Source organism: Aricia agestis, chromosome Z (genome assembly GCF_905147365.1).
Source record: "Aricia agestis chromosome Z, ilAriAges1.1, whole genome shotgun sequence".
NCBI lineage: Eukaryota > Metazoa > Arthropoda > Insecta > Lepidoptera > Lycaenidae > Aricia > Aricia agestis.
Genome location: NC_056428.1, coordinates 33,421,455 through 33,435,108, shown reverse-complemented (window position 1 = coordinate 33,435,108; position 13,654 = coordinate 33,421,455). Strand labels below are relative to the sequence as shown.

General features: G+C 36.0%; 1 protein-coding gene across 1 annotated transcript in view; it reads left to right on the top strand.

Annotated features, from left to right (window-relative positions):
• The window catches only part of LOC121739184 (epithelial discoidin domain-containing receptor 1-like), a 90,329-nt gene that overhangs the window by 34,197 nt on the left and 42,478 nt on the right, over positions 1–13,654 (top strand). Inside the window, exons 8-10 of the mRNA XM_042131533.1 lie at positions 1,955–2,270; positions 2,551–2,654; positions 6,914–7,008. Of these exons, the coding sequence (XP_041987467.1) occupies positions 1,955–2,270; positions 2,551–2,654; positions 6,914–7,008 (515 nt within the window). The remainder of the gene's footprint in view (positions 1–1,954; positions 2,271–2,550; positions 2,655–6,913; positions 7,009–13,654) is intronic.

The following is a 13,654-nucleotide window of genomic DNA, read 5'->3' as shown; positions in this document are numbered from 1 at the left end:
AACACAAAGGTGACTGACTGACTGATTGACATAGTGATCTATCAACGCACAGCCCAAAACACTGGACGGATCGGGCTGAAATTTGGCATGCAGGTAGATGTTATGACGTAGGCATCTGTTAAGAAAGGATTTTGATAAATTCCAACCCCAAGGGGTTCAAATAGGGGATGAAAGTTTGTATAAAATAATACTTCTTAAGAGGAGTCCACACCGCCCTTTTTTCCATACAAACGCTGTCCCCTGTTTCCTCCCTGGATAATGCTAGTAAAGTTATAATTCTTTTCCTGAATATCTACGGCCACTAATACAATGTCCCTATGTTTTCTTTTTTTTCATAATTTAATTATTAAATAAGATATGAACGTTCAAAAACCCCAAAAAAATGGCCAAATTTTCCGCTGTGTTCAAACGTCCAGAAAAAAGATTTGGCTAGATTATACAAAAAAAGCAAAACATAGGAACACAGCTCAAGCCTTTCTTTAATCTTAAGTGAAAAAAGTTCTTAAATCGGTTAAGTTTTGGAGAAGGAATCAGGGGACAACGAATCGTTGATTTTCTGCAGTTGTCTCTATCGTTTTCTGCGGTATAGGCTTGAGGTAAGGGAGACAGCTATAGATATTACACGTACTTTTTTTTCATTTCTCTAGCCCCTGGTGTATGCTCTTAACGCGAGCGAAGCCGCGGGCAAAAGGTCGTTGAATATAAAGTTGGGCACAATTCACACAACGCACAATACCTCCGGTTCAAACTGGGGCCAAACCAAATATTTACGTCACCGTACAAATGCAAAAAGAGTGATAAATGACTGCCAACACAAATTCTTTCTCTTTTTAGGGTTCCGCAGTAAAAAAGAGTTTTAGTTTCGCCATTCGTCTAGCTGAAGCATTTTTCATGGCACAAAATCGCAACACGTAAAGTTCCCGATTGTTATTCTCCTCTCGTCTCACTTTTCACTGCATCGATTAGAAGGTACCATCGCAGAAATTAGTTCATAAGGCAGATGGTGGATCTACGTAACTTAGGTGGAATGATGTCAAACCTAGCCGACACGACATTATCACAAGAGACATAACGACATTATTTTGACATAACCCAGCGTAATGAAGGCAGGTGGAAAGCGGCATCTGCCTACGAATGAATATATTTGATAGTACATTTTCTCACATTAACTCATATTTTTCCGGCTATCAGGTTGGCACAAACTCAACACAGAACTTAGTTTCCGTTCCTTTGTAGTGGTACAATTAGCCCCTGCGCCCGACACCCATTCATTCCGTTTCATTGTCTTAGCCTAAGACCGCCTCTGTTTGCCTTCATTCAATGCTCTGAGATATAACGCCACCTTCTCAGCTCGAATTCAAAGAGATCGTGACTCGTGAGTGCTCTATTAATTCTTTTTTATTAAGACGTGAATAACTTTGTTGAGAAATTTGTAACAATAATACACGTGCCTCTTATTTAGACTGATAAAATAAAGGAAAACGTGAATGTAGCTTTAAGTGACTTATACATGATAAAAAAGTGTACTAACCTAATGCTTTATAAGCTTTGTTTAGCACGTGTAGCCAACAATAGAAATTGCGTTTCGTGGATCAGATTTCATATATATATATATATATATATATATATATATATATATATATATATATATATATATATATATATATATATATATATATATATATATATATTTGGAATCTCGGAATCGGCTCCAACGATTTTCATGAAATTTAGTATAGAGGGGGTTTCGGGGGCGATAAATCGATCTAGCTAGGAATCATTTTTAGAAAATGTCATTTTATTCGCGTTTTATCGAATACCGAGCAAAGCTCGGTCGAAACAGGTTGGAATGCTTGCAGGTCGACCTAATCAGACTCACCAACCGGATTAGATTGGCCTCCCGTATATGAGGGCCTAAACGATGCCAGGTTGGCTAATTTAAAGTATGTTGCAGCACCAACCGTGGTCAATTCATCAGCTGAGTTCATCGAGGAGTATTATCGCACTGACACCACTCCATCATCGAGGAAGAAGCGGAACTCATCTTTACGGGTTTCCGTTGGCTTGGCATGCGGGGCGTTGGTCGGAGGAGGTGCTTTTATAGCTGCTGCAGCTGTGCTCTTCACGAAACGGTCCAGACGCCGCATTCCGAATATGCTCAAAAAGCCTTTCTGTCCGTCCCTCAGACATAACTCCAGCTCGAGGAACAACAGAAGAGCGCCAAGATTAGCTCTTGCCCTCGCGAATTGCCCGCCGATTCATATGCTCAGGTAAGTGAATTCTAAAGCCCAGTTTTTTTAAGTTTTTTTTTTTGGAATTTATCTTTTCAAAAGCGTCCTAGATTGGTAATCGTTGAAGTTAGCCAATCAAAAATGCTAGTATAGATAAACTCTTGCCATAAACCTCAGAAATCGGGATTAGGTTACCGTAATAAAATATGTAGGTATATTTACTGCAAAAGCAAAGTTTCTGTGAAAGCTGACACCATTTATATTTGGTTATTTTCCTTTATGTTTTATAAACATTAATCTTCAATTTCTTCTCAAATAGACCAGCAATCGTGGATGAAGACTACCGCGAGCCCTACAACATCTGGCGGGAGACGCTAGGCCGGCGCGAAAAACGTGAAAACCCCGATCAAAACGAGTATAACGGTAAGTTATTATATTTTAACCAATAAAAACCAGAATTAAAAAATTTGTATTTGGAATTTTACCATCAAATAAATTGTACGGCAAAAGTACGTCATTTTATCAGATTCGATCGTCACCCGCGATAATACTTGATATATCGTGTCAATATTATTCCTAATCTGTCAGCTAATAACCCGACTAAATTACGTAGGTCCGTCAACAGCTTTTGCATCAATATTTCCGAACGTAACAAGCCAGGACTTATTTATGTTTATCTAGACCAAAACAACCCATTCATTTAGTACATATTACAAATAAAGGGGTTGCACCCACAATAAAGCCAACTGTGCTTTGATGCATACGCCCATTGATCTTTTTTGCAATTAACCTACCGGCTGATGGTTCTTATTGACATCCTGTAGGCTATTTCAATTAGGGGGCCTTCCCTTTTAACAAACAGTTCATAAAAACATTGTAACATGGTAAGCCCAGTCTTTTGCAGGGAACTCCGTGGGGGAGATTTTAATTAGGTTTTTTAGTACTTTCGTCCAGACACACATTATGTTGAAATTAATGACTGCGAAGTATGCAGATGTGGAAATGTGTGCTTTGTATTCGTAGCTTCTTCTGTAGCGATGTTTTTTAATCCATTTGAGTACACCGGATACATAAGTTAATGTAAATAGCAGTTAATATCAGTTTGTGCTGAAACGAAACAAGATGACGCGGCATATCATAGAGATATAACATTACCAGCGTCATGCTTGCACTTTAACTTAATGAAGATTCTGACAATGTCTGCACATTTAATTGTTCAATATCTTCATTAAATTAAAGTTAAGTTACTCTAATGTATTTATTGTAATCGATATTTAAATTGTATCTATACGAAACAGAAACAGAGTATTTAGTAAAATTGCATTCATTAGTTTGGCTCAAAGTTAGATATATTAATATATAAAAAATGGCCATACAATTTTTATATCTCTTGACAAAACTTGCCGTCTTAACGTAGGTCGGTTTATTATACATTTTGACATCTATGAGTAACTTAGTTATTGAGCGACAGTTATGTCTATTGTGGTAATAGGATATATTTCTGCAATGTTTGCTAACTGCAAACTTTGTGTAATTATTCCCGATTCATTTTAAGCAAGCAGGTATATTGACATCTAATTTACGAACAGCAATTAACTTCACTTTCCCCCAGCATACCTGGGCCTTTGTACTGATTACTGTATCTCCAGCTGTAGTTAGCCTCGCCGGCTCTCTACGAGCCTCTCCACTGCACTCGTTAGCTCTCGAGCACACTTACCCCTACTTGTTACTTTCCTTGCCGGCTGTAGCTATTTAAATTGTGTTCGCAATAACCCAATAATATAATTAGTAAGTATATTTCTTGGGATAGCACTGTTCGAAATTTGTTTGAATGTTTTGTTCGGTTGGATGTACTAACAGAGCTGAAGTTCATAAGCAGATGGCGGACTACCGTTATTTTGTAGGTTTGGCAAGTCAATGTTAGTGATGATCAGTCAGTTAGGTTTGACAAAACCCGACCAAATTACGTAGGTCCACCACAATATGCCTGTGAATAAATGTCTCTTATAAAACAAGTAGGAAATATCACAATTAAAATACTGTCTGATGTAAAATATAATTCCACTGAGAAATTAAAATAAAGTTCGAAATTTTTTACAGCAATTATGAAATACGCGAAAATTGAACTCTTCATTTTTAATGTAAACGACGTCAGCACTTTATAATGGGCAAAACTGTATCCTCGTAATGTATTTAATTATTTGCGAACCATGTTACTCGTATAACGTATTATATATAAATATTTTCGAATATACTCGCACATAATATTATATACTCTTTGGGAATATACTCGCACATAACGTTATCACATTTTTTTAATTCGAGTCGTTCAAACTAGATAGGTATTGGACATAGCTCAAACTACTTAGGCTCAATTTACACCGCCGCGGAATGGAACGGAATGGAAGCGTCATTTTCAACTCGCGAGGGAATTGGCACCGGAGAATTCTCGAGAATTCCGCGGAAGACACGCGTCCATTTTTGGGTCGTATTTAATTTGTTGTGTTATACTGTTGACCAAAGTTCATTGTTCTGTGTACAGTTTCGTTGCAAAAAATCGCTTCCACTCCATTCCGCGCCGGTATAAATTGAGCATAAGACGGTTTGCATTCATTAATTTGGACAGTGAAATTAAAACTCAAAAATATAATATGGCTTAAAAAAAACATGGCGCTTGCGATGACGTAATAGAAATTATTGGATGCAAGTCAGTTAAGTACCCTAAAGACGATAAACAACATTCAATATGTAGTGTTGCTTATAATGTAAATAAACTTAAGTAACAAAATTATTTTCTAAAATTGTAAAGGGATACAAAGAAAATTGAACGAGAGGGTGTGCTCGTTACGGCGGCCGGACGTCCGGTCGGATAGGCGGCCATTGTTCAACCGCCATATTGAAAAGATGACGCGCCATACTACACGATAATGGTATACCGATTTTGCCGAAACGATGGCAAAATATCGAGTACCGATAATTTTATGTTAAATTGGGATCAAGTTCTTTGGGTTCTTTTATATTTGTAGTGTACTCTTCAAATATGCTGTTTCTACGTACATGTCGAAGCTTAATCTAATTGTATTATACTTTCTTGTATGTCTGGTCTCTGCTTCTTACATACATACATAGCCGGCAACGCACCTGCAGATGTTGCGAGTATCCATGGGCAACAGTAGTTGCTTTCCATTAGGTGCCCCTTTTGCTTGTTTGCCCCCTTATTTTATATACTCAAAAATCTATGACAAATAATCATGAATCTATGAAGTAAGCAAGTAGCAAAGGGAGAATTTTTGTATGAAGCCCGTAAACTACTGTAGCATTCACGATCACGGTATACATTAACCCTCTTACTAATAAACGCTGTATAAGCTTTGAATAGTTATACAGTGTTTTGTCTTTTTCAATCCAATTAGAATGTCACTTGTATGACAGGAACAAAACACTGTATAACTATTCAAAGCTTATACAACGTTTATTAGTAAGGGGTTATATATTCAATGAAATGGCTTAAAAAGCTGAACACATTATTTTATAACGATAATATAATTAAACTATCGGAAAAGAAAAGTTAATGAGGATAAAAAGTAAAAAAATAACCAATAAAATCACCCTGTTTTTTTTTGCGCCATTACGGTTCGATATATATAGAGGGTTTATTAATGATGAAAGGTTGTAAACCAGGATATATTAAAATTATTTTTTACCAAAAATAATGAAACTAAATCTCACCCATTAACGCGGTCCATTCGCTTAACTATCCCCATTCCCCCATCGTCGTTACGTTAAGGTGGGTACTGACCAACGTTACAAGGCCAGTTATCTCGGCCTGTTTTATAAGGCTGGTACCGCCGAGATTTTGTTGTGTGCCGTACGTGGCGACGCGACGCATTGATACTATGGCGCACACATACAAGCCGCGCGCGGTGCCTTTGTATGAAGATAACTTACTTCCCCTCCTTTTACTATGTCAGTACCCACTTTTACGCATACGGTCGGTCAACTCAGGCTCAGGACAGGCTCAGCCTAGTGCAGACATCAAAGAAACTCGGCAGTAAAACGTCTGTAATCTTAAAATAATATAATGAACCTGTAAAAATATTTTGTAACAGATGTATTATTGTTTTCAATAAATTATTATTATCATATAATAATAATAATAATAACAATAATACTTATTAATACGCGAACGAAAAACTTTTTAACCCTTTTTACGAAAAATGGGGAAACGTAGGTGCATGAAACTTTGCACACTTATAGTTTATATGGTGAAGTAGTGCATAGAACTAATATTATTTTGAAATTATGCTTTTATCATACATTTTTTTTAACAAATAAAACATTACACACACTACAACACACACACATCGGAAAGATGACAGATCAAGCCTATACATACGAATTATACTCTTTTATTTATGGTTGAAGTCTGTTGACAACAAGTTGACAAATTAAAAAGGATTATAATTTTTTTATTGAATATTAGATACTTAGATAATGCTTACACAGCCAGCTAGTGAGATCAGCTGAGTCCCAGAGACAAGAGTTGAAAAAAAAATTTAAAGTCAATTTTTTTTTTCAAATATAGGTAATAGTCCTAATGTAGTTGAACCTAAGGTCGAATTTCGACCGTTGGGCGATCTCTAGTTATTATTATTAACTAAATATATTTTTTTCTCCATCAGAAATCTGCGAGGATACCGACTTCCCCCGACCCTACATGATGAAACGACCCGACCCGCACGAAAGTTTCTACGCTGCCACCGACATTATACACCATGTAAGTAAACTTTATTGCCGACCGCATTGTGGAGTTCGAATTTATTTTTTTAAATTTTCATACGTTGGACACCGGATCGTTTATTACAGAAACAGGAATTGTTTATGAGTTACCACGGTTTTTGTGAATTCCGTGTTTTATCGAAATTAAATTTTTGGGAGATTAAACTACTTACCAAAAATCATAAATAAGTAGCTGAAGTTGAAATGCTCAAAACTCATTTTCTGTAGCATTTTAATAGCGAACATGGATAGTTTTGTGAGCAAAACATCTTTAGCGGTTAGTTTAAAACGCGTCACCGAACCTAACCTAAAATTCGTAAGACGAATAATTAAGGGTGCAACAATGGTACGGCGTAAGAGAAGCGGACATTACTCCCCCTCTCTTTTTTGCAGTATTTTGTCGGTATAATATAGAAACAAACAAAACCTGGAAGGCATATGTTAAACATAATCCACGTGTTTGGGTGTTCAAATATTTATGGGTATATCTAAGCCTCACCGCCATGGAGGCTGCCTCATCAATTTACCAAATTCCAACTAAAATCATAATTATTCGCATCACCGAAAATCCATCATATTGGTTGCAGTATACTTACAATATAAATTATATACAGTAGACCATGTTCATACTAAAGACCGGACTCACATTTAAATTATGATCGAATTAATTGCTATAGACGCAAAAGTGTATCTATCTATCTGTTTTTCTGACTATTTGCTTGTGTGTCTGTAGTTATCTCATCACACTTTAAAACTATAAACCGATTTTGATGAAATTTTGTATGTAAAATTGAAGATACTCTGAAACGCGTGAAAGAGATTTTTTACCTCAGAATGGAGTATTTATCCCTAAAAAATGTACTTTGTACGTAGCCTAACAAATTAATAGCAGTATTTTCGGATCAATACGACCTGCAAACCTTCAACAATAGAGCGTATTCCATTTTAAAAAGCCGGCAATGCACCTGCAACTCTTCTGATGCTACTAGTGTCCATGGGCGACGGTAGTTGCGTTCCATCCCGTTTGCTCGTTTATTTTATATAAAAAAGTAAAAATGTCACAATTACAAATATCTGTGTTGAGTAAGTTTTGTTCCAAGGACTTACTGTACTATACGATATTTATATTGTCGTATGTAATTATATAGGTCGCTTCTAACGGTTGGGTATATATCTAATAACTTTAGCCCAGCGTTAGTGGGTCGGCTTGATGACAGAAAGCCATATGGGGGCCATTATAACGTCATATCTCTCCCATATGTTTGCTGTTCGGATAGAGAAATTCTACCCTTCAGAGCATAGCCCATTTAGTCTGAAATTTAATAACATTTGTAAAATAATGGTTCATTAAATAAGATTGTTCTTTTTAATAAAGCTTTTGTCTACTAAAACAAATTCTCTGAATAGGTTTTTAAAAATATTTTTTAAATGCTACGGTTTGAGCCAGAGAAAGTCTACTACACATTATAATAATACTAGACACCCACACCAGCACCTCAAAAATTCGAGTATCGCGCGGGAACCGCATATTTTTCGGGATAATAGTGTTCTATTTCTTTTCCCGAGACTCAAAGTACATAATTATTATCCATACCAAATTCGGCAAAATCGGTTCAGCGGCTTAGGCAGACAGACACACTTTCACATTTATAATATTATTGTACTTTGGGTTGGTGTAGTCGTTTTTATGTTAGTTCGACAATCAAATTTTAATACGAGATTTTGATATAAATATTCGATATAAAATAACATATCCCGCAATATTTTAAAAGAAACAACTGGGCAAGGCTAATGAAAATATCTAGGAAATTATTTCATACTCCAATTTGAACAAAAATCACCAGAATATTATGTATTTTTAAGACTTAAAATAATTTTATTTTATTTATTTTATTTTTATTTTATTCAGAAAACTTACAGCTTTTCAAAAATTTCACTATGAGTACAATTATTATAGAAACATAAAGCCATTTATAAAGTTTTCACATATAAGTAACAAAAAAAAGAAAAAATAAGCATTAATATTATGTAACATGCAACAGTTGTAACTCGAAAATGAGAATAAGCAAAATAAGCAACAACACTCAATAGTCATTAACGACAAATAACATTGCTAATAATATTTGCAGTAGAACCATAATTTTAATCTAAAGTGAATAAATAACATTGTACGTACTTTTTTCTAAAATAATATTTTATCTAGATGTAGAACATAGGTACTAAATAATACAAATCCGTTCGGCTATTTAATTATTGTGAAGAGGTACTCGTAATAGACAGACCGACGGACACACTCTATTCACTCTTATAATACTAATATGGTTGCGTGAGTCAAACGGCATTCAAATAATTATCTACTAATAAAATACATCCATGATCCAACCTCGTACGATGCAGTACGATAACAAAATTTATAACACCCCTCTGTTTTCGTCGGGCTTTTAAACCTACTAACATAATATTTTAAATGGTTTCATAGTATAAAGTGTAAATAGTATAACGACGTGCTCACGTAAAGTATTGTATTCTAATGTGCCGCCCGACGTGATTTCCCGTAGGATTCCGCCCGCCCTCCACCGCCCAGAGCCGCCCGCGCCGCCCATGCCAAACAGCCAATTGCCCGTTAATTCATAATGAACCGCATTGTTGGTCTCTCGACTTATAAAACGTGGTGCCGCGAAAATATTGAATTTCACTTTTGCAAGCGATTTTTATAAGCTTCACACCAGCCATCTTTAGCAAACGTAATAATTATTATCCTCTTTTGCGCAATCAGCAATGGTAGACAAAAAGTGATCTTCATTTGTATTAGAGTGTGGTGATATGTGCGGAGGCCACAAAGGAAGATCTTCCGACCGAGGGAAGTGGTATGCTCGGTCAGGCCGACGCCCACGTGATACACTTCAGCTGTCGTATATATATACCGACGCGGACGCGCTCAGAAAACGTCGGTAGTGCGATGCAGGAATGTTAGGCGAATTGTGGATAACGCCACAAGAGAAATTGAAAAATCATTTGGTTGGATCTTTTGTCCCACTAAATTATTGTTAGTTGTCCCACTAAATTAAGTTATACGTAGGTTTACAGCTTTACTCCGAATTAATATCTCTGATATTGCATTTTATGTAATTAATTTGTATATCTTTGTTACATTCAGAGGCACCAAACAAGCCAAATCTGATTTATACTCAGAACAGGAAATCTGTGGATTTATATGATTCTATCAGGCGCTGACAAGCGGCACATCACAATACCAAAAACAAACTTCATATTATTACTCGAAATAGCAACAGTAACGGACCTTGTTAACCAAAGGATCGAGTTTCGCGATGAATGCCATTAAAACAAAACTAATGCCAAACTTTCTTCGTAGTTGTCGCAAACGTCAAGACTCACAATGAACAGTTTCTACTTCTCTATCTCCCCTTCTCTCTCTCTGACATTATTTCCCTCTCATCTTGTGAATGTGGAAACTACGAAAAAAGGAGAAATCATGTAAGTTATGCTAAAAATCACGGACCTAAAAACATAACCATCTCTACATTATCAAAACATCAAAGCAAAAGCTAAGAAGATAATGGAGTCATTGCTTTTTGTAAGGTTTTTATTCTTCTTAATTAAACTACTATTGCTAGTAACTTTAAGGTACTTAAGTTATTTGTCAAGCAATGAAACCTTAATTCCAACATCCTAGAATTTGACTCGGTCTATTTACTTAAAGACACAAAATCAAAGTAATTTTATTTTAAATTGGTTTCATATTAATTTCTGGATGTCTTCAATGATGCTTAACCATCGCTTTACTGGTTTAGGAATTTGTTAAGTACCAAGACAACACAAGAGGTTTTAGTACTTTGTTTATGATACACTGAAGTCTCTCTCATTTTTTCTATCTCAGTTCGACTCTATTTGACAAATCAATGTAAACAAACATACTTGAAAGAAATAACTTGTGGAGCTGTTGAGGCGGAAATTGCCTTGTCAATAGTCTGATTTGGGACTGATTAGAGATGAAATTATCAACTACGTTTACCGTTTACCTTATTGAAAAAATATACAAAAAAAGACCTCGCCGTCAACAAAACATTCGAAGATTTCAAGAAAACATTCGAAGATTTTAAAGGTTTTGCGTGTACCGTTCATTACTTTACGTACCAAAAAAGTGTTTATTCTAAAACAAATATCATCTTTTAACCCCACCGATTCTCATAACTATGATTGTTTTTAAGTAAGACTGCTTAAAACGCTAATACTAAAAAAATATATTATAACAATGATTTGGTTTGAAAAGACTTTGAGTCCTGGGCAAAGACTGATACTTACAATTGCAGAAATATGTGCCGTTGCCACGCGATCAACAATCGCAATCGAAGTTGTGGTTATGCTATTTTCCATAAAACTACCAGAGTGAGACTCAGAAGAGGTCTCGGAATACTTTAGACGTAGTATTTCTATCGGCCGGCGCGCGCTGTACTAATAGTAGGGGAGGTGAGGGTGCTGTTTGTGTAGTCACTCGAGCGTCATAGAGACCTAGTAGGTTTTTCACATTAAGTAAAGCAGATAAAAAAATAATAAGAGCGTTTTTTATTTTAGCGCTGGGTTCAGAAACTGCAGCCATTTTAAAGTTTTGAAAAAAAAATATATTCAGAGAATTGTTTATTTTTGTAAATTATAAATTATATTTTAGACAACAAGGACTAAATCATTTAGTTTAGCGCAAAATAAAATATCTGCCAAGCTTAGTTAGGAAAATATAAAGCTTTATTTTTTTATACTTATTTTAAAATGTCCTACCTGACCTTTGAATCGTCAGTACTTTATATGGAATCTTCTTTGGAGTTTGGGGTATACTAATTATCCCACATCTTAATCTGACAGATCCGATAACATTTTAATATTTAAAAAAAATTAACCCACCATGTGAGCAATCTGATTTCTATACCATGATAACTAGACACATGTCGGAAGCCTATACAAGCTCTGACGCGCTCGAGCTTGTCCTGAAATCCCAACTTCCCCTCCCCAACTATTATGCGTTACTAAGCATTGTAAAACATGTTGAAAGTGATATTAGCGCCCAAATCGCGTATATTTGCCCGTTTGTTTGAAGTCGAGGTACTCCTTAGTTATGACTACTCTGGAACAACTTTTAAAACTTACTATATAATAATATTATTATGTTTTATACACATTGTTCAATAACACTTATAGAGTTAGTTCTGGTTTATTTTTGATACGGATATCGCATTATCTTCGAGCGGCAGGTACTTGAGGGAGTTGATAATACTCGCCGTAAGTAGGTTGTTACCGCTGCAGCCTGATAAGTTTCCTGTTATTTCAAGGAAATCGAATTCCCAACTGTATAAAATAAATTAATGTTTATTCTCCTTATTTTTGTGTTTTCGATATTTTTTTAAATAGCCGAGAAAGGTTTGTAACACTTCTTCTGTTAATCTCACTAATTTCTCTGAAAAGAAGTAATAATATAATACTTTTGCCATGCTAATAGTTGGGGAGGGGAAGAGGGAATTACGGGAGTAGCTCGAGCGTGTCAGATTAAGCTTGCATACTTGCATAGGCTTCCGACGTGTGTCTACTTATCATGGTATAGGAATCAGATTTCTCACGTGGTGGGTAATTTTCTTTTTTTATATTGAAATGTCGTTGGATCTGTCAGATTAAGATAGGGGATATTTAGTATACCCCAAAGAAGCTTCCATATAAAGCACTGACGATTCAAAGGTTATTTAAGCCAATATTTATAATTTACCTAAATAAGCAATTTTCTGAATATATTTTCTTTTTCAAAACTTTAAAATCTCTGCAGTTTCTGAACCCACCGCTAAAATAAAAAACGCTCTTATTATTTTTTATCAGCTTTACCTAATGTACAATAATGTACAAAACCTACTAGGTTTTGTACGTGGGAGGCACGAATGGGCCGGCTCGACCGGAGAAATACCACGTCCTCACAGAAAACCGGCGTGAAACAGCGCTTGCGCTGTGTTTCGCCGAGTGACTGAGTTTACCGGAGGCCCAATCCCCTACCCTATTCCCTTCCCTACCCTCCCCTATTCCCTTCCCCTTACCTATTAACCTATTCCCTCTTAAAAGGCCGGCAACGCACCTGCAGCTCTTCTGATGCTGCGAGTGTCCATGGGCGACGGAAGTTGCTTTCCATCAGGTGACCCGTTTGCTCGTTTGCCCCCTTATTTCATAAAAATAAAAAAATAAAAAAAATAGGTCTCCGTGACGCTCGAGTGACTACAAAAATAGCACCCTCCCCTCCTCTACTAGAATAATGTGTAATGAATAATGATCATATTCGATCATCGCGAGTAACATGTCAAATCCCATAATAATAATATCTTGTGACGGTACCCATTAGCGCCAAAATCCCTTTGTGCTATCGAAGTTTTTGAGCACGGCAAGATAATATTTAGACTAGCACGAGTCGGCGCATGAGTACCGAAAACTATTCCATCTCAATTTTTTTATGCAATCCTCTTCAAATTGCCCTCCTGATGATATAAATGCATGTTGCCAGGGCGCAACCCGGTGCCATATTGTTTAAACAAACATTGTTTAAACAATTGCAAGGAATTGTTATTTTTCAACCGAACAATTTTTTTTATATTCTTTAT